The following is a 24,297-nucleotide window of genomic DNA, read 5'->3' as shown; positions in this document are numbered from 1 at the left end:
TTACTTTTTCTATTTTAAAGTCTACTTTTTTTTATTAAAAAAGTATTTTTTATCTTCTGTATTGAAGAGTGTACAAATTATAAATATATGATTGATGCATTTTCACAAAGTACACACACCCATGTAGTCCTCAGATCAAGAAATATCACTAAATACAGGAAGTCTGTACCCTCTCCTCGTCACTACTCAACCCCAAGAGAAGCCAGAAAAGCGCACAATTGTTTACTATTGTTAAAAAAACAAAGAAAAAAAGAAACAGCACAGGATACAAAATAGTTTGGTAACATATCTTTGACTTTCCCAGTCTATAAAGTTAGGATATGCCTGCCTTTACTGCCACTCCAGATATACTGTGAGCTAAGATGCACAGAAAGAGGGGATGAATAAAAAAATCTATGAACAATAAATGCTGGAGAGGATGTGGAGAAAAGGGACTTCTCTTGTGCTGTTGGTGGGACTGTAAATTGATATAGCCACTATGGAGAACAGTATGGAGCTTTCTTTAAAAACTAGGAATAAAAATAACATATGACCCAGCAATCCCACTACTGGGCATAAACCCTGAGAAAACCACAATTCTAGAAAACACATGTACCCTAATGTTCACTGCAGCACTATTTTACAATAGCCAGGACTTGGAAGCAGCCTAGATGTTCATCAATAGATGAATGGTTAAAGAAGCTGTGGTACATATACAGTGGAATATTACTCAGCCATAAAATGGAATGAACTTGAGTCAGTTCAAGTGAGGTGGATGAACCTAGAGCCTGTTATACAGACTGAAGTATGTCAGAAAAAGAAAAATATCATATGTTAATGCACATACATGGAATTTAGAAAAATGGTATTGATGAACCTATCTGTATGGCAGCAAGAGAGACGGAGAAATAGACAATAGACTTGTGGACACAGTGGGGGAAGGAAAGGGTCGGACAGACGGAGAGAGCAGCACTGAAATATACACATGACCATATGTAAGACAGCCAGCCAGTGGGGATCTGCTGCACGATGCGGGGAGTTCAGTCCGGTGCTCTGTGACAACCTAGAGTAGGATGGGGTGGGAGGTGGGAGGGAAGTTAAACAGGGAAGGGACATATGTGTATCTATGGCTGATTCATGTTGATGCATGGCAGAAACCACCAAAACATTGTAAAGCAATTATCTTCCAATTAAAAATAAATAAACAAAAATGAAAGACGGGGTGAAGAAACTAGCTTCCAATGAGTTTCATTTTAAGTGTCAGATACTGAGTTAGGCAGTATCTTGGGAGGTACAGTGTTAGCTCTATTTTACAGATGAGGGTCAAGAATTTAAGCAACTTTCCCAATGTCACATAGCAACAAGTAGAAGAGCGAGGATTCAAAACCAGAGCAGTCTATTAGAAGCCTCATCCTCATCTACTACCTAAAAGGTTTTCAAGTTACATTCTGCCAGTTACTGGGTTCCCTGAAAATATCCCAGGGACTCCAGAGGGAGAACAGAATACTCCCTCCCGCTGCTTCACCCAGAGCAGTGCCCCCTTTAGCTGTTTTATATATTAAAGTTCTATGTAAAATTTCAAATGAAGACAGAAGTTCACATTAAAAAAAAAGTTTGAAAATCTGTTCTCATCATTCTGTGTTAACACAACCAACAAACATTCTCTTAACAGGTAAATAGATGCACATGATGCAAAATTCAAAAGGTATAAAAAGTAATCACTCCAGCAGTTTTAAAACTGATTTCAGATTAAAAGACACTGGGGAAAACCAAAACCACTTGGAGTTCTGCTTCCTTCTGTCAGTAACCTTAATTGGCTACACATACTAAATGCTCCTGAGCCCACTGTTACAAGTTTAGCAAGCCAGGGCTAGGGGCCTCAGAGGTTATCTAAACAGGGGCAGGACATCCCCAAGCCTCTATGCTGCCAGGATCTTAAGCCTCCAAGGCCCACTTACTGGGTTACTGCCACCCACGACTTTACTGCTGCTCCTTGGCCCTTGTCTCCAGTCAGGCGTCAGGACCACCCACTAGAACCATTATTATTCTTTTCTTCCTCAGCTTTTTCTTTTCCAGGCAAAATGGTTTCTGACCTCTTCTGGGAGATTTTATTTTTCAACTTAATCATCTTTGTGGGTGATGTGCAAATTCATTTCCCAGTGCTAGGCTGTGTTGGTGGAAAACGTCTGCTTAGGAAACTGGTTTAAGTCTTCACTCTTCCCTTTATTAACCAACTATGTGAAAGACAGAAAGTCAATTTTTCTGAGTCTCAGTTTCTTGAAATGGAAATAAGAACTTTATCCAGGTGAGTGTAAAAAACCCATTTTTCATAAAATTGTTACTTTTTAAAAAACAAAATTAAAAACAAAAAGAATGTTTGATTATATTTTTTAAGATCCTCTTACAGATACCGCGGGGCACCACTGTATTTTTCTCCAATGTTTTCCTTTCAGGAAAGAGGAGGTAAATTACAAGAAATAAGCTGACATCAGGAATCTGTTAGGAATTTTTTTTTTTCAAGGGAAGAAAAATACACACTTACAAAGTGCCAAAATACATGCATACCCAAAACTCCCCTAAGAGACTGCCAGTGCGAGCTCTGGAGTCAGACTCCAGCCCAATTTTCTAGATGACAGTTCTCTACAAGAACTGACTTCTTAAATTGTTGCCATAAGGGACTACAGGATCTTAAATCATTGATGGAAACCAAGCCATTTTCTCTACGCTCTAGGTCATAATGCAGGGAAAGTGCCCCAATACACTTTATAGAGAACGAAAAGGATGTTCTTGTTAGCCAGATAATTCAATTAACTGGAACCAGCACGGTGGTAGAGCTTTTAGTACTAAGTACTTTAGAGCTATTATTTGCTGAAAGCACACACACACCAAGTGTCTGATAAGCCTTTTCCCATTTTATTCTCACAATTTCCCTGACAAAACAGACTTGAGAGAGGCTGGCAACTGATGACCAGGAATCTTAACGAGCCCTGACTACAAAGCCCACATGCTCAATCACTGACATAAAACTCACTGGAAACTATCTGAGAAAGAAATTATTTGACATCTTTAGCAACAAAAATATCACTATATTTTTGTTCATATACAAACACACACATATACAGTCTCACACCAACATGTTTTTCTTCAAGAAACATTATTTATAAGAACAGTCAAACCAACATTTTAGCGAAGACAATTCTTAGCCTCAAATAATCTAAAATTTTATGTAAAGCAAATCACATACAAAAAAACTTTCTAATTAACTGTTTCAACAGCTGTCAAGTTGTTATTCTTCAAATATAATGTAGCTGGGCAGCACTTTTTATAAAATGATTCTGATGTTCATTTAAAGCTATGTTAGTTTGTTCCAGAAAGACTGACCCATTCTCTGACATGGTAAGAGCTCTTAGTCCTTCACTCCTTTGCACATTGCTCCACCTGTCCAGAAAGCTTTCCCCAGCCTGTCCTGCTGGCAAGTTCACATTCCTCCTTCAAAACCCTGCAAGTGACTCCCCCAGGCAGAGGCAGATGTGAGCGCCCTTCCTCTGTACTGCCATGGCTCAAAACATCAGGGACCCCATTTCACTGGGGATCATACTACAGTGGAGGGCAGACAAGTTTTTAATTGTTCTAACATACTGTTCAATAAGAACAGTAATAGAAATAAGAAGAGCTCTGGAAACTACAAAGTAGAAGGGCTAATTATGATTAAGAAAATCAGAGAAGGGATTGACAGGTAACACTTAAGCTGGACCTTGAATACGCAGAAGAATAAATTCTTAGTCAAGGAACAAACAGCATGAGCAAAAAGGTTCAGATAACAAATGCTTATTACACTTGAGATAACAAATGCATATTATACATTGAAAACTTCTTACTATTACAGAAACGAGTATCCTCGAAGAAAATGCCATGGAAAGTTTGATTACAAGAATTGTAAAAGCTTCAAAGAAAAAAATACACTGCATTACATCCCTCCTGTCTCTTCCCCTGGCTAGAAAGTATTTTTGAGGTCATCATCAGTCGCTATCAGCCAAGTAAATCAATTTACTCACTGACAAAGGGAAATATCAACCATTAAATGATAATTGTTTCATACACTAAGCACTAAGTAGACTTGATTTTTTAATTTGTTTTATATATATATATATATATATAGCCATGCCACATGGCTTGCGAGATCTTAGTTCCCCCATCAGGGATTGAACCTGGGCCCTTGGCAGTGAAAGCAGAGTCCTAACAACTAGACCACTAGGGAATTCCCTTAGAAAATATTTTAACAAACATATATATGAAGTAATACCAATAATGTCAGCTGACACCTAGTCAGTGCCACATTCTGTAAAGGTGCTTTCACATGTATTAATATTTACTCATTTAATCTTTATGATGAACGTATGAGATAGGCACAATTATAGATGAGAAACTCAGTCACAGAAAGGTGAAACATGTTATCAGAGGTGACAAAGTGGCAGTCGGATTCAGAGCTTGCTATCTGGCTCCAGGGTCTGGGATCTTAACCACTGTCTTTGTGTACACACACACAGAGACACAGACACTTTTATGCTAATTTAAATAGTGTACATATAATTTTGTGCATGGAAAAACAACAAATTTTCTCTATCATATAACATTGACTTAAAAAATGTTTTTAACATGGAAAAATATATGTAAATAACATAAAAATTACACCTTAACCATCTCTAAGTACACAGTTCAGTAGTGTTTAAGTAAGCACATTCACACTTTTGTGCAACCAGTTTTCAGAACACTTTCTAATGCCTGGAAATTACTGTATTTAGTTGATAGTCATATCGAATTTAAGTCCTGGACAAGACTAAATATGAGTGTTTAGGACTGAAGCAGACATCGGTAATAAAACTGTAAAATGACACAAGGAAATGTAATCACTTCAGATCACTACAAATACTGAGGCAATGATTACTTTTGAGTGGAAAGATAAGGTCATAATTAAATGCACACATGGAGGTGGGACTACCTGGGTAAATGTCACTTTAAAAAAAAATCTAGATGGTTATAAGAGTGTTAGCCTTCCAATAATTAAGCTACTTTTTTTTTTTTTGGTGTAGATTTGGTGTGTATTTCACTTTATCACAAAAAGACTTAAATAAAAATAGTCTAAGTTAATTTCATTCTTTGGAGTAGTTTGAAAGTATTCAATTCTGCTCTAGTAAAGAGACTATACAGATGACTGAAAATTAAATGCTACAATATCAAGACAAAATATTTACAGAAAAGTAGAAAATAATGGTTTTCCCAAACATTTTAATAATGTTCTAAAAACACATGTTCTATGATAACATAAGATAGTTTTTACACAAAAATATAAAAGACACTTAAGAAAAAAGAAGATATTTGGATCAATGAATAGAAAATATACCTTACAGTAAATGATTTTTAGGAAGACCAATAAATGAGGAATTCATGTACAACCTTAAGACTAAAGTTTCATTTTAGCAATTATATTTAATAAACATGGAAGTCACAGAGCACCACTTTTTAAAAATGAAAGACATTAAACTACTTAAAAACATTATGAACAAACATCATAAATAGAGCCTGAGAGTTTGGGGGAAAGTACTAACCAGTTACTGCCAGCAGCTGTGAAACTCTCACCTCCATTTCCTCCCGATGAGACCTGTCTCGGTCTTCAAATTCACGTGTCCTTCTTCGGGCCTCTTCAAAGGCCTGCTGTGCTAAGGCGTCCTCCTGCTGTCATAAGAAGACATGAAATAGGTATTTTAATTTTGACTTATAATCAAAAAATTAAAATTTGGGGTGGGTGTTGTATTTTTTGAAAGAAAGGAACAACAAAGGATTTCTCAAAACATCAAAGCCATGAAAAAACATTAGAGCAACTTCTCCAAGAAAACCTCAATTATTTTTGTGTGCTAGTATAATATCCTGGAAATCGTAATCATGTTCAATCACATTCTAACAAATGAAAATGCTCTTCCCTTTTCCATCCTTACCTCATCCTATTCACCAAAATAAAATCCTAATCAAGTCAATATTTAAGACACGGAAGTATAAGGAAAAAGAAATTAGTAGATACTTCTACAGGGTGGGGATAAGACAGGCCGGATGCTCTAATTATAACACTGAAGCCAGAAATATAGAAGAGAGTATTAACAGAATTGATTGTACAAATGTTAGAAACTTATAGTCAACAAAAAGAAAATTCCAAGGGATATTACCAAGGAAAATTATTTGTAACACGTAACAAATCTACCTGAATCCTTTCCCAATGGATGAATAAAAATCTGTTCATGAAGGAAACCCAGATACCTCAAACTTTTTTTTTTTTTTTTAATTTTTTTATTAGTTGGAGGCTGATTACTTCACAACATTTCAGTGGGTTTTGTCATACCTCAAACTTCTTGTTTCTAAAAGGCAACCAATTTAAACTCGCCCTCTATACTTTAGTCTGGATGGTAGCACCACTCACTCCCTGAACTACCTTTGACACTTTACTCTCCTCTTATCTTCACAGACCCAATCAACCACCAAATCCTATCCATGTGACCGCCTATTTTTTGAATCTTTATAGTCTCCTTTTCATTCATACAAACATTTTGCTAGTTCAGGCTCCTAAGAACTCTCACTAAATTACTGCAATTACTGCTTCCATTCTATCATCCCCCAAGCCATAACACAGCCATCAGAGCATGCCTTCTCAAGCAAAACCTGACATAATAACCCCCAACTTAAAGCTCCCTCACTGTCTACAGCACAGGATGCTCAATGTTTGCAGCCACATACATCTCAACACTAGAACTTTCAATGCACAGTTGATGAAACTAAAATATTAACAACAAAACCAAAAAAGTCAATATTCAACTGCCCCAAGTTTCACTGCAGGAATGGGTGGCCAGGTAACAAGCTCTAGCCAATGATGCACAAGTTTAAGTCACCTGATAGGGCCTCTAAGAGTCATTTAAGAGACAAGTCACCTTTCTTTCTCCCTGGGAACTGATGCAATGACCAGAGATACAGCATCCATCTTGCACACATACTACTGAGGATGTACCCATCCACACTGAGCACACTGCAGCAGGAAAAATGAAAGGACCACAGCCCCCCATGATATGTGCTACACCGGGCCTGAACTGCATACTGCTGCTACCTTATTCTGTGTGCTACATCCTTTATTTGGCTATGTTAGTAGGGTTGTTCAATACTTGTCATTTTCACTGACTAAACAAAATGAAAAGTGTGAGCAAGTTTCCACTCTTATGATGCATTTACTAGCTTTGTGACCCAGGGGTATTTCATTTTCTAAGCCTCAGTAAACTCTCACGAAGAATGCACATAGCCTTAATACTTTATGAGATTAAATAACATAAAAAAAATTTAGGTGCAATACCTGACAACTTTCAGTAAATCCTATTCTTTTATAAGCATTTGTGGACAGATAAAATTTATACATGTGACTACACATTACTAATATATGCCAACTGTATTCTCAGAATGTAATGTATAAGCCAGAGACACCCACAAAAGAACACTATTCCCAACTCCTAAAGGTTTTCTCTTAGTTAGGTATCAACTAGGACATGTCTGCTGATAACAGGATATCCCTTCTGTTCTTTGTATTCATTCACTTAATTTCATTTATTCCACAAATGTCCAGTGAGTCTTTATGATGCCCAAGTCACTGTGCTGGGTGCCACGTATACAATGAGTGGGAACAAACAATGCTTTCCCTCAGTTTCTGGTCTAGTAGGGCAGGTGGACAATGAACAAATAATTACAACAATCAATAAATAATTACCAGTTGTGACTGAAAACAGTAGACAAGACTTGAAAGACAAAATGAGAGCGTATAATATGAGATGTAATCTAACTCCCTAAGGAAGTTATTAGCCACTAATGTGTATTTTACCAAGGATCATAGGTTTTTACCTTATTAAAATAAAAAGGAATTATTACTATTATTTGTAGTAAGAAAAAGCCAAGAGATTTGGTAGCTCTCTACTTATAATTCCAGCTTCATCTTTTCTAGTAAGATGTGAAATATATGTGCAATGAACAGTGTCTACACTTTAATAACTGGTTAAATTAAAAGACAATCAGCGACCCAACATTATTTTGATCCTTTCCTGGTGGGAACTTAAATAACACCTCCCTTTCAAGGAGAGTATAAAGAGTACTTGCTGATAAAACTACACACTCACCCATACAGTATGCTAAAACAGATATGGACAACTAAACCAGCCAGACTCAGGCAGTCGTGGGAGAGGCTTTCAACACTCCGGTCCCCACCAGCTACCTGCTATACTGGTCTGTTACTCCATAGTCTATACCACAGTCTGAATAAAGCAGTCAGGTGGGGTCATCATAAACAGTGGTTGGGTGTTCGTGAAACCCACATGGGAAAAAAGTCTAGCAGAGCTCTCATAGAGCATACAAATAGACTATTCTCAACCATTCTTGCTATGTTGATTTTGTCTTTATTGTATAGCTAAATCTACAACTATATTTATTTTATAGTTTGGTAACACTTACCTTTCTGTGCAATGAATTTAAAAAATAGAAGTATATATTAAATGAAAAATTAAGAATAAAATTCATATCCAAGAAAGCTGATGATGAACACATAATCTGTACAACATAATGACATTTCCTATTCTCTGTGGGGACCAGGATGATTATCACTGATCACATGAAAACCAGAAGAAATAAATCTGCTGAAGAAGCATCAACATATACTTCAAAGGCGATAATTTAGCATGTGCAGCTGCGAACGGTACATTTAACACCACTCTGTAGAACATAACTTTTATTTAAATCAAATGACTCTTCTAAATTTTCACTCACATTCTTGTGCACATACAAAAAGCAAAGTTGTTTGCATGCTGGCTTTGCTGAAAGAAAAACCTTGCAAAAAGCTATAAGATACCAGTTTTACATCAATGTCATCAGGTACTTGAAATAGAAAAATCTATTCATCCCAGGAATGGCTAAATTTTTCTAACCTTATTATAGAATCAAAATAGAACTTTTGGAAAGTCATTATATTGAAGGTAAAACATTTTTGTGACTGCTAAATTAATTTAAAAAGTACAACAACGAAGATAAAGCTATTAGTTCTTAAACTGATAATACAAATACAAACGGTGGTACAAACATTTAAACACTGTATAAAGAATAATATTCTTGGTGAATTTTTAAAACGATGAAATAGAAATTTACTAGGAATTGTGGTTGTGGTACACAAGTAATTCATAACTGTTACCAGAACAATTCTTTCCCAAAGTAGTGAGGAATTCTACCAATCAACTAGACATTAGAATTGCATAAACTACAAATATATCCATGTCTTCACAAAGTGGCTGAATTATAAAATCTGTGACAAAGTTGATGCTGAACACAAAAAAATTCACATGACATTACACAAGCACTTTGGATTTTAAAAATTTGAGCCTTTGAAGAACTTCTCTGAAATCAACCTAGTTCCTAAAATGACATTTATTTTTTTTCCCCTGTGAATGAGTCCTTTTAGTTCTATTTTGTTCAAAACTAGCTGGAAATCTCTGATCAAAGTACTCACTGGTGAAGTGCCAAATTTTTCAGTTTTTCCAGCTTTCAAAGAATTGCAGTTATTGAAAATCAAACATAGGAAAACAACACTGAAATTTACCCCTTACACATTACAGAAAATGAAGTGAAATACAATCAGCAAACATGATTCAATTGTGAGTTTATACAACTGTACTCAGATATATCTTCATTGTGGGAAACTTTCAAAACACTTTATTGAAGTATGTTATATGCACAAAATAGTATACATATTAGGGCTGTGTTGTCCAGTAGCATAGCCTCTAGCCATGTTGAGTACTGCATACTTGAAATGTTGCTAATTTGAGTAACTGGAAAACACACTGGGTTTCAAATACTTATTGCCAAAAAAAGGTAAAATGTCTCAATAAATGTTTATATCCTTTATGTTCAAATGATAATATTTTGGATATACTGGGATAAATAAAATGCACAAGTTAGCAATTAGAAAAAACTTTTTAAAATGTGACTTTTAGAAAAATTTAAATTACATAATATGGCTCACATTTGAATTCTACTGGACAGCACTGTCCTAAAAGATAGCTTGATGAATTTTCAGAAACTGAACCTGCTCTTTAACTAAAAGCCACATGAAGAAACAGAACATCAGCAGCATCTTGGAAGCCTTCTCCTCCATTCCAGTAACTAGCCTCCTCTTCCAAGGATAAATCACTACCGTTCTTTTTAACACCATGTAGTATTAGTTTTACCTATTTTTGTACTTTGATATATAAATGTATTCATACAGCATGTGGTTTTTTTAATACCCTTAATATATTTGTGAAATTCACTCATTGGTGGGCTAGTTGTAGTTTTTCATTTTCTTTGTATTTCTCTGTGTGAACATGCAATTTACCGATTTGACAGTTTAGTGGGCATTTGGACAGTTTATACAGTTCCTGGCTATTAACCAATAATGCTGTTACAAATATCCTAGTATGTGTATCTTGATGATTACACACACACACACACACACACACACACACTCATTTCTACTGCATACCAAGCCTCAGAAAAGAATTACTGGATCACACATACACACATGTTCAGTTTTAGTATTTATTGCCAGTTTTCCAAATGTTCTGTCAACTTTATGAAATCAAATAACTGTTTTTCCATATCTTTGCCAATGTTTGTCAAAGATACTATGAACAAAGGCAAAAAGACAATACCTGTGAAAATATTTCAGCAGAAATACTTACACAATTTAATTTTTTAAAATGGAGTTGTGACTATCCTCTGTTTCTCTCTTAGCTTACCAGGTACCTCAGCAACTGTTAGAGAATTTTGTTATCACATGGCAGAGAGAATAAGCAAGCTAGCTCTCTTCTGTGTTTCTTATCAGGACACTAATCCTGTCATATCAGGACTCCACTCTTCGGACCTCATTTAACCTTAATCAACCCCATAAGGGGGCTTCACTGGTGGCTCAGTGGTAAAAGAATCCACCTGCCAATATGTGAGATGCAGGTTTGATCCCTGGGTCAGGAAAACACCCTAGAGAAGGAAATGGGAACCCACTTTATTCTTGGCTGGAAAATCCCAGACAGAGGAGCCTGGAAGGGCTACAATCCATGGGGTTGCAAAAGAGTCGGACACAACTTAGTAACTAAACAACAAGAACATGCCCCATAAAGGCCCTATCTCCAAATATAGTCATATGGGAAGCTGAGGCTTCAAAATACTAACTTAGGGGTAACACAAACATGCTGTTCACAATAGCTGGTAGGTGGTGGGGCCAGGAATCACAATTCTATGACCATGAAGCTCGTACTCCTAATTTCTATACTATATTGTCTTTTTACTTTTATTATCTGCCAGAAGATTTGGGATGGTGAAAGCTCCAGAAGTGCTGATGGCTGGCACCCCTTGCTTAAAAATTTTTATACTATTAAAGACCTATTATTATATTAGTTTTCTACCACAGTATATGACACTTTATAGCAATAAAACCCAAACTGTGGACCAGGGCAACAAAACCTGGAAAATTCTAAGTATGGAAAATACTGTGGGTTAAACTTAAAATTTTTACCTATCATTTTATAATTGTTTTAGACGTCAACTCAATTCCCCCTTATATAACTTCACTCTGCTGTTAATCACGTTTTACAAAAACAGCCTTCTAAATTGCTAATTATTTACTATTTTTCTGAAAGAATTAAGTATTCGTTATCCCTGTGGAAATCAAAGTAGCAGAGATTCTTTCTTAAGAATTTTAACTCTGAATCTGAATTTTTTTACTAGGAAGGTTTAATTTTTTTGATCTCTTAAGGAGACAATTCCTGCATTTCTATATGTGGACAACAACATGGAAAGAGATAACAGAACTAACAAAAAGAGAGCTCCTTTTTATTCATGCCATCATTTTAACTTCATTAAGTGGATTAATATTAAACAACTGAAAAATTAACATCCACTAATAATCATATACTGACATGTTCTGGCCCCCATAATTACAAAAGTCAGTCAGCTGTTAATCTTACTGTGACTCACTTGCATGTAATGAGGCTTCCCTTGTGCAGGTTTGGCTATGATGTATCTAGGTGTGAATTTCTTTCTGTTTATCCTTCTTAAAGTTCATTAAACTTCTTGGATACAGAGATGAGCATTTTGAATCAATTCAGAAATTTTCAGCTATTTCTTAAAACACATTTTCTGCTCCTTTCTTTCTCTCCTCTCCATCTGAGACTTTCATTACATGTATGCTGTTCTGTGTGATGGCATCCCACCGTCTCGGATACTGATTGTTTTCCTTTTTCTTTCTGCTTTCTGTTCTTGAGACTGGATAACCTCTGTTAACCTGTGTTCAAATTCACTAATTCTTTTGCCAGCTCAAATCAGTTGAGTTTGTGAATTTTTCATTTCAGTCATTGTACTTTTCAAATTCTAGAATTTCTATTTGATTCCTTTTAAAAATTTAGATCTCTTTATTCCTTTTTTTTAAAAAAAAAAATCTCTTTTGGCTGCACTGCATGGCATGTGTGGGATCTTAGTTTCCCGACCAGGAATCGAACCCACAACCCCTGCATTGGCAACAGAGAGTCTTAACCACTGGAGGAGGGAAGTCTCAAATCTCTTTATTAATCCTCTCTTTGAAGAGTCACTGGCAAAAGGAAGAATTTTTCCTTTAGTTCTTTGAATACATTGAAAAAGAAACTGCTCTTTTTGTTACTAGGAACCATCATTTGCCAGTGAGCTCCCTCCAAGTTTCTATTGCTTGTTTTTCCCTGAGTAACAGTCACACTTTTGTGTTTATTTTCATGTCTTATAATTTCCTGTTAAAAACTGGGTATTTTTTTTTAAACTGGGTATTTTAAATGAAATACTCCAAATTAGTAGCAAATCGAAATTCTGCCTACAGCTTCATGTTGCCTGTTTTCTGTTTGTTCACTTAGTGACTTGCCTAATTTTCTGGAGTCTGTTTCCCCATCAGTGTCCAAATTCTGATGTCACTGCTTTTTTGTTGTTGTTGTTCTTTTTTTAATTTTTTGTTGTTGTTCTTTTTAAGCTTTGCTTTCTAGGGGGCTGTCCCAGGTCAGCATAACTTAGTGGTCAGCCAATGACTGGTCAGAGGTTTTGCTTCAACACCTTGAGCCAGAAGGCTTTCAAATCCTTTGCCATGGGGTCTGTGTGTGGCTTGGAGGGATACTTTCAAAGTGTAGGGAGTTTATCAGTCTACCCTGCATTCAGTCAGGGGCCAGTAGCTTTCAAGGGTCCTCTGTCTTCTCCTGAATAGGTGTAGCCTTGTACATGTACACAGCCTTTTGGACCCTAAGAGCTAAGTGTGATATGAATAGTAGGGCTCACTTTAGCTATCTCTTTCCCTAGATTTCCCTGATAAATTTCTGGCCAGTCTGCCATTTTCTTGTTCCCTGCAACATTAGCTTTCCCAGACTGTCTGCCACAGAGACTGCTATTGTTTTCCTAACAGCCCTGGGCATGTTTTTTTCCAAGTGCTGCTCTAAATAAAATCAGTTCCCTCTGACAGGACAACAGAGCTGCCAGGCCTCATGGCACGCCCAGGGTAGAACTTGAGGAACCAGAGCTGAGGGGGGAGGTGGGAGCATCTCCTAACATGCTAGACGATCATCACTGTTTATACTGAGATTCACTAGCTTTGTTCAAATAAATGCCTCTCAATATGTGTCCTTTGGTTAATTTCCAGAGACCGTAAATGGGTTTTTGCTTGTTTGTTTACAATTTTGTTAAGTTTAACAATTGCTTTTTTGGAAGGAGAACTTGCCAAGCTCCTCATTCAGCTGTTTCAAAACTGCTGCTCTTACATTTTATTTTAAACTGGGCTCCCTCCCCACAAAATGTGCCAAAGATCCAGAGCAAATATTAAATAGAACCATCTACTCCACTTTGAAGTGCCCCACTAAGCCCACAGTGGTAATCCGACGCAATTTAAAACCACTGAAGGAAAACTTTCCCCAAACGGACCAAAACCTGGGTCTCAGTCTCTTCAGAATTCCTCAACATTATGAGAACATGAGACTTTCTATACTTACTCTTAAAAACAAACCAACTTCCAAATTTACTTGATGATAACAAACTGTATATACAAAGAGACAAGGCAGGCAGGAAGGCCCTGGATCTCCTGTTCTCTGTTCCCCAGGCTCTCCCCACCCCTAGGCCCCAGCAGGGACCACTCCCTTCCCGTCCTGTGGTGGAAGTGGGGATTGGAAGGTATGGAAATAATGTGTGTGTGTATGAACGTGTGTGTGTAGGGGTATGGGGGGGCAGTGTGAAGAATGGAGAAGGATCAAAAATTAGAGAGGGCCTTCCCTCATCCCCACCACCCTGAGGAGGGTTCTTGAGGGAGCTGCCTCAGATGTCTCTCAGCCTATTAGACAGTAAAAGATCCAGCATCCAAAAGTGACCCAGTGACTGGCCCAGCTGAGCTCTGACCACTTGTGGACCGTGTATGCCATGCCGTAGCCCTGCTCCTCTGTGGTGTCGTCCACATCAACATCAAACAGGGAGCCCAAGTAGGCCAGGTGGAAGATGGCCAGGGCCCCAAAGAGCAGGTTTAAGGCTCGCACCCCCAGGCCCGAACGATACTGGTGTGAACAGTCTGGCGGGCACCTTCTCGACAAGATGCAGGCACTGAGGATCCGAGCCAGGCACTTTCGGAGGACGTGCTCCACGTAAGTGATAAACGCCAGAGACAGCAGCACCGCGGCCAGGTGGAAGCTAAAGCCGTGCAGGAGGGCACTGGCTGTATAGGTGACCAGCACGGCTGAGAAGGTCCCCAGGTGGAGAGCATTCTTGAAAACATAGTTATTCAGCCAGCAAGACATGGGCAGGTTCCAGCTTGTGACAACTTCCACCATGGACCGGGGCAGCTCCACGTTCAGTGGCTTAGAAACGGTCAGGTCCCATTCCAGGTGATCCTTCTCCTTGGTGAAGCCGGTCCCTGCCAACGTGGCTGTGGCCTCGGATAGAAAGCCCACAAAATAGTTGCTCAAGCGGAAGGAGATGGCACTCTCATAGGCTCGCAGCCACTTGCGAAGGAGGTGGTCACCATCGAGGGGGATGAAGTAAGGGAAGAGATAGGGGCCCACACATGTGGACAGCACCAGGCACAGAAGGGCCAGTAACAGGTTCTGGGCCACCTTCTGCAGCCACCGGCAGCTCAGTGGGCGGCCTTGGACGGCCTCTAAGTACCTGTGGAAGGATATCCAGGGCCCAAAGATGACGGTGCCCACAAAGCAGAGGTAGCCCATGAACTCCACGGGTGAGGGCACCATGCTCACCTCACCCCGATCCAAGTCAAAGCCCAGAGACACCGCCTTCATGGCCACAATCATCTGGGCCCCTCGCATCCTGTGCCACGCCACAGTGTCCACCATGTACGTCTCACCCACGAGCAGGTAGGCGAGGATGGTGACGGAGACGAAGACGCCGCGATGGGAGGAATGTCGGCAGAGGAAGAGCGCGAGGTAGCACAGAAGGCTGAGCAGCACGACCCAGACCATGTGCAGCTCGAAGAAGTGGTAGAGGCTCAAGAACCCACCTGCCACAGTGCTTGCGTGCTTCAGGCAGGATGGCAATCCGAGCCTCCAGAGGAGGCGGCAGCCAACACAGATGGCAAGGAGCAGCCAGATCTGGTCAAGGCCCTGCTGGGCAGTAGGCAGGAGACAGTCCTGCAGGAGCTGCTGGAAAAACTCCTGGCGGCTGAAGGTGGCCATTGTGGACCCCCACGGATGGATGAACAGATGACTTGGCAGTAAAGAAGCTACAGTCCAGCGGGCCAGGGACACACCACTGCCACCACTGGGCAGCCTCCCCCACCAGCTGCAAGGCTGGGACCACTGAAGCTCCCAGGGCAGCACCGTATACTTAAAGACTGTGTAAAATAGATCGCCAGACAAAGGCAAGATTAGGGACAAATACAGGGACCAGTCAGTAAAGCCTGAAGTCACCCTACCTGGGCTCGGTCCTCATCAAACTCCAGGCAGCCCATACCATCCAGTCTCTGGAGATCAATCCAGCCTTTCCAGATAACACAGACTCCATTGAGAATCATGGGAGCCTTCAAATATACCTAAGACACAGAAAAGGATGAAAATCCACAATGAGCTATCACACACATAAGAAACAAAGGATAAACTTACTTATGAAAACTGGTTTTCTTTGGGGGGGAAAAACTAAATACAATGATAAAATTAAGAATTGCAGGAAAGCATACAAAGCATAGCCTCTGACTATGTTCTACACATTAAGCTAATCTGGCTTACCAGGATTTTATTTCTAGTCACAATTTTTCTATATTATTTTTAAAAGGAAGTTTCACAGATTTTATAAAAACTGTTTGTAGTAAGATGATGCTTGAAGTAGACATCATTTCTCTTGCAGCTGAAGCTGGGACATTCAGGTACTTTGCCTTGATTTTTGAATCTTGAGTAGAAAGACATGTAGATGTACAACAACTGGAATTCACTAGCCCCTGAAGCGAATGCACTGTTTCTAATTGGATACCTGAAGCCACCCAGGGTCAGGCTCTTCTCCTTTCCTTTCCGTCTAATGAACCACCTCACAGACTTCTGATAAGTAATGCTGCTGCTTTTTCCTTCTTTTTTTTTTTTAACTTAAGTTAGCCAGAGTTGATTTCTATTGCTTTTAGCCAAAGAACCTTAACTGATACAACACTTACTTACGCATATAACACATAATATGTTTCAAGTAAATAACCCTTGAGCAAAAGTCACTTTAGGCATGATTTCCAAATTTAAGTCACTTTCATTTTGGATTACCAAATCAATTTTCCCATTGCCTGAAAATATAATTGTTCTCAAGCAATTAAGGATCCACCAAGAAATGATGGATCATCTTGATGAAAGATGGATGATGCTATTATCTTGAGGTGAGTATTTTACTGTGATAAAAGAAGAAAGGAGTAAGAAAAAATAAAGGAGGAAAAAGCTGAGAACACCTTTTTCTTTAATCAATTCAGCAATTTCTTCAACAAAAAAATCTTGAGGCACTCTTGTTTTTAGAGAGGTTTAGTAGGACTGTCAGTAATAATAAATATGCAAGAAAAATGACTACTGAAGCACCTGTAAAATAAAACCTAGAGGACTTATGCCTTCTTAGTACATATTTATGTCATTCTCCTCCACTACTAAACACAACTATTTTTCCTGTTAAGGGCCCCCATAAACCACGCTGAGTCAAGTCAATTTCTACTGATATTGGGAAAAAAGTAAAAAACATTAGGTTCCATTTCTCCTCCCATGTGGACCAAGGGAAACAGTCTACAGTTATAGCTGAAACCGTTTAACCACACATTTCCTTCTGTTCTGATAAGTGCACATTGTGAATTCCCTTCCACATTGTGAATTTAAAACTCCAGTGGTGTGCACCTAATTGAACAAGTGACTGTGACAACCTCATGCCTGATACCTGACTAAATCTACAATAACTCTCTGAATTGCCTATCAATGTAACTTGGCTTACCACATCTACTAATCGAGATTCCCACTTACTCTCTCCAACAGAGTAAAGGGTGCTACACAGTACAGCATTTCAACTGTCAGTCTACCTCATTATTTTAAATTCTCACACTAAACATAAACATGATTCTCATCTAACAGGAGAGAAAGGTCAATTTTATGATCAGATTATATATTCTTTATCAATGACTCACATCGTTTAGATTCAAAGATTCCATAACCTAACTTATTCAAATTAACTTCCATCGTCAAGAAATATTTTCCTTTTGAAATTACCAAATTTTTTTAAAAAGCTGATTTATTACTCCTTTATAAAAGTTCTCTCATGACTAAGAAAACCACTGATGTGCCTTGGAAAATTCCTAAATGAGTTCAGAAAATGGCTACAGTTCATAATCAAGGCTAGTGCCTGGAATTGTAATTTAAAATAATATTTAGATGATCCTGTGATTTATTTAGATGTTCACATTTAAATAAATAGTTTTATGTGTAGGCCTTCAAAGTAAATGTTTGACACTTTCATACATTCATGAATAACAAACCTCGAAGTACGAAGAAAATAAAACTGTCAACAGTTTGGCATTTTGTAATGTAATTTAATAATGTAATTTAAACATTCAGACATTTTTTACTGAAAGTAATGATGATTCATTTCAAACTGTGAAAAGAAAATGTATTAGAATATGACCTCAGGTTTAAACCACTGTCCTAGAATAATTAAATATTTTATATAAAATGGATTATATAAAGCCTTTAAAATGGGTAAATATTCAGCTAATCACACACAAAAATAACATTAGCTTGCTTATCTTTCCCAAAGTAAAATATCAGGAGGATATGCTTAAGACTTCACAGAAAGTTAAAAGTGACTGCAGCCTCATGTTTTGCATTCTTTTGGAAATAAGGTAAAAGTATTACAATGATAGGAAATGGCAACCCACTCCACTCTTTTTGCCTGGAAAATTCCACAGACAGAGGGTGCTTGGGGGGCTACAGTTAGGGTCACAAAGAGTCAGACACGACCAAGCATGAGCACAAAAGTATTGCACATTTTAAAAAATCAGCTCAAGTTCTAGGTACCAGTATTTGTAATGCTATTTCAATTCAAATTATACATGGTATCAATTAATCTTCACATTCTATAGCTTTAAATTCCACATCACTGTAGCAGTAAAGCGTCAACAAAAATATGTACGAACCACCATGGCATTATCCATTAACAGAATACCACTCAGCCATTAAAAAGGAATAAAGTAGTGATATATGCTACAACATGGATGAACCCTGAAAATACTATGCTAAGTGAAAGAAACTGGAAAAAGGCCACAAACTACATGATTCCATTTACATGAAATATCCAGAGTAGGCAAATACAGAAATAGGAAAGATATTAGTGGTTCCCAGGGGCTGGGGCTGGTTGGGGGGGGCAGGGGGTGTGTGTGGGGTGGTGGAAATGAGGAATGACTATTAATAAGTACATGATTTCTTTTTAGGGTGATGAAGATGTTTTGGAATGAGAGTTCCAGTTCTGTGAATATGATGCACAGTTCTGTGAATATGCTAAAAATCTCTGAATTTTTCTTTATTTTAGTGAAGGGTGAATTTTATGCTCTATGAATTACATCTCAATAGAGTAATTATAAAACACATTCGTGTTAAGTTTTATCATCTGTTACACAGGCGACATCGAAGATATGTGAACAATGATTTCTGGGCAGGCAGCTGCATGTGGGGTTTTGGCACTCTGGGAAGAGATACCGATTGAAGATATAAATCTGGCAGCTATCAACAGGGCTTCCCTGGTGCCTCAGATGGTAAAGAATCCACCTGCAATTCAGGAGACCCAGGTTCGATCCCTGGGTCTGGAAGATCCTCTGGAAGAGGAAGTGGCAACCCACTCCAGAATTCCATGGACAGAGGAGCCTGGTGGGCTACAGTCCATGGGATCGCAAAAGAGTCAGACATGACTAACACACACACAGCCATCAACAACACTGTGGTGTTTCAATCCAGGGGTACGGAAGAGATTACTCAAGCAACAATAAGTAGGAGAGAAGAGGGGAGCCCATGAAGAGACCTGAGGCAATTCAATTTTTTAGATGCTATGTAGAAGAGAAGAATCCAGCAGAGCAGGCTATGAACAAAGAGGAAAGCATGCAAAGAGCCTAGTGGCTAAAGGTTAAGTTACAGGCCTCCCTGTAAAAATTTCTCCTTTCTTGGCCACATAAAACTTCAAAGTATCATGTTACAGGATCTTAGGTCACTCATAACTTTTAGCAATGCTCTTATTTAAAGCAGGAGTTTAGTCTGGAGTTCAGACAACCTACATGAGTTTGGGTTTACAGTTAAGTTTCAAGAAGACCAGAAATGTCTCAAAATTCTGTATAAAAATATATGTTTGTGTCCATGTGTCTTTTTCTAAAGAAGTCTAATGCTTTCACCAAATTCTTGAAAGAATGTATAAGGGGAAAAGGATATGATAATAAAAATGCAACTTTCCCTTCCCTCACAGACACCAATGTCTCTGCAGCGCACAGCTTACGAGATGATAAATCTCATTTCCTTTAGTAAAGGGACCAAACTACTTCAGCAGCTAAACATAAGTTACCCTGGGTTTTGAAATGCAAGAGTCTGAGTAAGGATATGAGAAAACTTAAGATACCTTTCCATTTATCAACCTGTATAAAACTGTTCTATCTCAGAGTCTGGAGTCTCTTCTCTGTGGGTATCTAAATTTGGAATAAGCAGTGGCAACTTCAATTGTCCTTTCTTCTACAATAGCTCCTAGGTAGCCAGAGAGACAACAGAAACTGAGAGTACAAAGGGGCAGCAGAGACAGTTCCCTCTGTTGAGTTTCTAAAGAATGTAATTTCAAGATAATTAAAATAGAATAACTGTAAATTTGCAAAGATTTCCATGCACACCAGTACTGAGCTGAAACGTAACATCAATAAACATGGAAATCAAGTGTCAAAGCTATTGATAAAAGCAAGCGGCAGACACTTCACCCTCAAAAAATCCATTTCAATTGGAAACAATATTTCACTTCCTGTAGTAAACTGTCAGAGCTCAAACACTGGTGACTTTAGTCTATAAAATGAGATAGTGGGAAAACAGTGGAAGAAATGATCAGTATTCCTTAGGCCCTCAGTAAATAACTGAATGATGATTACCAGAAGAATAGAAAGACAGCTGGAATTTAGAAATGCTTTTCTTATAGCTTCCCTATAATTTCAACTTGAAAAGATTCACCTATTCAACAGATGTTTATTACCTGTCATTTTTTAAAGGGTAGTATCATTAAGGTTAGAGGGAAATACATGATGCATTTTTAAAAATTCATATCCCACTACCTCCCTCAAAAATTCCAATACCAGTTATCTTAAAGTCTGTAATAAGGAAGAGCTGAATATGTACAAAAAGAACTGTAAGAATTAAGACTGAATTCAGCTATTACATTTAAGTATGACTTAAATAACTCTTAAGATTAATGGAATGTTCATTGACAGTGATAAAACTGTCAGGAGCTGGATCCAGGAGCTTTGCAATCTCCTTTTAAAGACCGCAGTTCAAACAAAGTGGACAAGAAATACAACCAGGACATAATATCTGAAGATGGTCTACCTGAAAAATCTATAATATTTAACAAAAAAGCCAAGTGAATTAATGTGTTCAATAAAATGACTTGTTATAAAAAATATACAAAATCCAACAACCTTTCTATGTTACAATAGTAACTATTTAGAAAAATTTAAAAGTCCTTATTTTAAAATAGCATTAAAAGTATCCATTAAAAATAAATATAAGAAGAAACAGGTAGGTTCTGTAAGAAGAAAATACCTAATTTTTAAAACACAGAAAAGGACTTGAAAAACAAGATGTCATGCTCTCTAATGGTAAGAGTACCAATGTCAATTAACCCCAAAGTAATCCTTATTTTAACAAAATTCCAGTATAATCTCAAAATAATGTTTTCTGGACTTTGAGGGATAAATCTACAATGCACACAAAAGAATCGGGCTATCCAAGAAAATATAAGAAAGTATTTTCTGCCCTTCAGATATTAAGACATGTAACAATGCAATCAATATACATGCAGTAGTGCCGTGACAGCCAGAAACAACTTAATGGAATAAACAAAAAAAAATTAAAAACAAAGCCAAGTATACAAGGATTTAATCAATGAAAACAGCAACACTGCAAATCAATGGTAAATGGGTATTTTACTTAACTAGTGGAGACTGGAAAACTGACTACCATTTGGAAAAAAAAAAAACAGTTTGAAATAAAATGGCTAAAAATATTAAAATAAAACAATATAACTATCTTTAAATGAAAGATAAAAATATAAAAAATAAAAATTCTAATAATGTGTATGAGGAGAGATACCAGGTTCTAATACGTTGGCAGAGGGAGTAAACTGGCTAATATTGGGGGAAGGCATTTTTTTTTTTTAGCCGTAAGTGTGAATTTTCCTCTTATAAACAGGTCATGTGTTTGCAGGGACTTTATAGAAGACAACTACCATAAATTAGGAGAATCAACTGTAATTATTTTTTAAAGAAAAGGAATATTATCACCATGCTTAACTCCAAGAGAGCATGGGAAGAGTAAAAATTAAATGTGCTTTAGAATCAGATAAAACCTGGATTGAAATTTTAGCTTTAACAGTGTATTTGAGATAAATAATTTAAGATTATGAGTAAGTCTCCCAATTTCTCACATATAAAATCAATAATCACACCTCTTTCATAGGTGACAACAAAAATTAAACCAATGTCCATAAGCTTACGAAACATATAAAGCACCACAGAAATTTACACAAAATACTTCCACTAAAATTTTACATAGTGTTCTCTTTCCAAGAGAAAGAAGCAACTTTTTTTTTTTTTGAGACAATGCATAGTTGACCACACCAATAGTATCAGCAGACAACCATTAATACTGGGATGGCCATAGGCACCCAGGAAAACAAGATACTTCACAAAGGAAGTATGTACCCCTTGCTTGTTAACTGTAATCATTTATGTAGTCTATTTAACAGATTCCTTTAGAAGATACTTGGTTCTGACTCATCCTCCTTTAGTCACATGTTCCTCTCCATTTAGAAATGTACAGTCAGCTGCCTGACTGCTGGATAATCATTACAGACAGTCATTCAATCTCACTTGCCTCTGAATCATACTTGGGTTGCATGCAAGTGTTAAAAAAAAAAAACCAGATTCTTCTATAGTGATTTAATGTAATTTACCAATATACTTCTTACAGTTCAAACAGAAAACAGTACATCTTATAGAAATCATAACACGGATTAATACAGAATGTGCCTGGAGCTTAAAAGTTTAAGAATGCAAACGTGTGCATGCACACACGCAGGTGCACACTCAATAAGTGGATGTGTTAACCAAACAGAAAATTCCATCCTAAAAGTCATATGGAAAATGGATAAAAATACATAAAAAGAAAGGGAAAAAAAAGTTACAGGGACCTGAAAAGCCAAAACAATCTTGAAAGAAGATAACTTGAGGACTCATACTTTCTGATTTCAAAACTTACTACAAAGCTTCATTAATCAAAATGGTATAGTATTGGCATAAAAGACATACAGAGTAATGGGCTAGAGTAGGATGCCCAGAAACAAACCCTCACATGTGTGGTCAAATGATTTTTGACAAGGGTACTGAGACCATTCAATGGGGAAAGAAGAGTCCTTTTAATAAATGGTGCTAGGAAAACAGCTATCTAGAAGGAAGTGAATGAAACTGGACCCTCACCTAATACTACATACAAAAATTACTTCATGACAGACCAAAAATCTAAATATTAAGACCTAAAACTATAAAACTCTTAGAAGCAAGGATAAAAGTCTCATGACACTGAATCTAACAATGATTTCTTGGGGATGACACCAAGGACACAGATAACAACAATAAAAATAGCTAAGCTGGATTTCATTAAAATTTTAAAAATTTGTACATCAAAAGACATTATCAATAGGGTAAAAAGGCAACCCATAGAATGGGAGAAAATATTTACAAATCACATACCTATTAAGGAATTAACATCCAAATCAATACAGAGAACTTCTAAAAGACAAATACTGTATGTATAAACACTTATAAGAGCTATTTAGTCAAAATCACAGACAAAGAAGAGTGGCTGCCAGGAACAAGGGGGAGAGGGAGTCAAGGAATAGGGAGTTTGTTTTATAAGATGAAAAGAGTTATATGCATGCATTAGTCGCTCATTCAAGTCTGACTCTTTGTGATCCCATGGACTCTAGCCTGCCAAGCTTCTCTGTCCACGGGATTCTCCAGGTAAGAATACTGGAGTGAGGTGGGAGGGGGGATCGGGATGGGGAACACATGTAAATCCATAGCTGATTCATGTCAATGTATGGCAAAAACCACTACAATATTGTAAAGTAATTAGCCTCCAACTAATAAAAATAAATGGGAAAAAAAAAAAGAATACTGGAGTGGGCTGCCATTCCCTTCTCCAGAAAAGAATTATGGAAGGATATAAAAAGGAGGCAGGTCATGGCGAGCCTAGAATCAGAGAATATAGAGCAGCCTTAAGTTAGAAAAACAATTCAAGAAAAGTTAAATGTTGAAAGGAAAAAGATGAAAGTGAAAGGCTGTTCTGAAGTCATCAAAATGAGGTCAAAAATGACCATGTTAAAATACTGACTCTAATGGGAAGAATAACTTGGTGGGCTAAAATAACTTTCAAAGGTGGTATGTGAAGTTTCTAGCAACTTACCTAATGATTATTAGCA

At 37.5% G+C, this 24,297-nt stretch overlaps 2 protein-coding genes across 3 annotated transcripts in view; both read right to left on the bottom strand.

Annotated features, from left to right (window-relative positions):
• CBFB (core-binding factor subunit beta) overlaps nt 1-24,297 on the bottom strand; it is a 47,914-nt gene that overhangs the window by 7,797 nt on the left and 15,820 nt on the right. The window contains exons 4-5 of one of the 2 annotated variants that reach the window (XM_061138686.1): nt 15,995-16,111; nt 5,617-5,712 (exon numbers count right to left, since the gene is read on the bottom strand). In XM_061138686.1, coding sequence (XP_060994669.1) covers nt 5,617-5,712; nt 15,995-16,111 — 213 coding nt within the window. Of the gene's footprint in view, nt 1-5,585; nt 5,713-15,994; nt 16,112-24,297 lie in introns of both variants that reach the window. The other variant, XM_061138687.1, reaches the window with a different exon arrangement.
• Nucleotides 9,671-15,985, bottom strand: LOC133054058 (protein-serine O-palmitoleoyltransferase porcupine-like). Its single transcript, XM_061138679.1, has one exon. It carries the CDS (start codon nt 15,753-15,755, stop codon nt 14,403-14,405), a length of 1,353 nt encoding a protein of 450 aa, XP_060994662.1. The 5' UTR covers nt 15,756-15,985; the 3' UTR covers nt 9,671-14,402.

The sequence above is a fragment of the Dama dama genome, chromosome 4, assembly GCF_033118175.1.
Source record: "Dama dama isolate Ldn47 chromosome 4, ASM3311817v1, whole genome shotgun sequence".
In the NCBI taxonomy this organism is placed as follows: Eukaryota; Metazoa; Chordata; class Mammalia; order Artiodactyla; family Cervidae; genus Dama; species Dama dama.
This window is presented reverse-complemented; position numbering and strand designations above follow the sequence as displayed.

Bases quoted from the DNA above. Each gene is read 5' to 3' on its own strand.
- LOC133054058 (XM_061138679.1), bottom strand. From the start codon at position 15,755: ATGGCCACCTTCAGCCGCCAGGAGTTTTTCCAGCAGCTCCTGCAGGAC.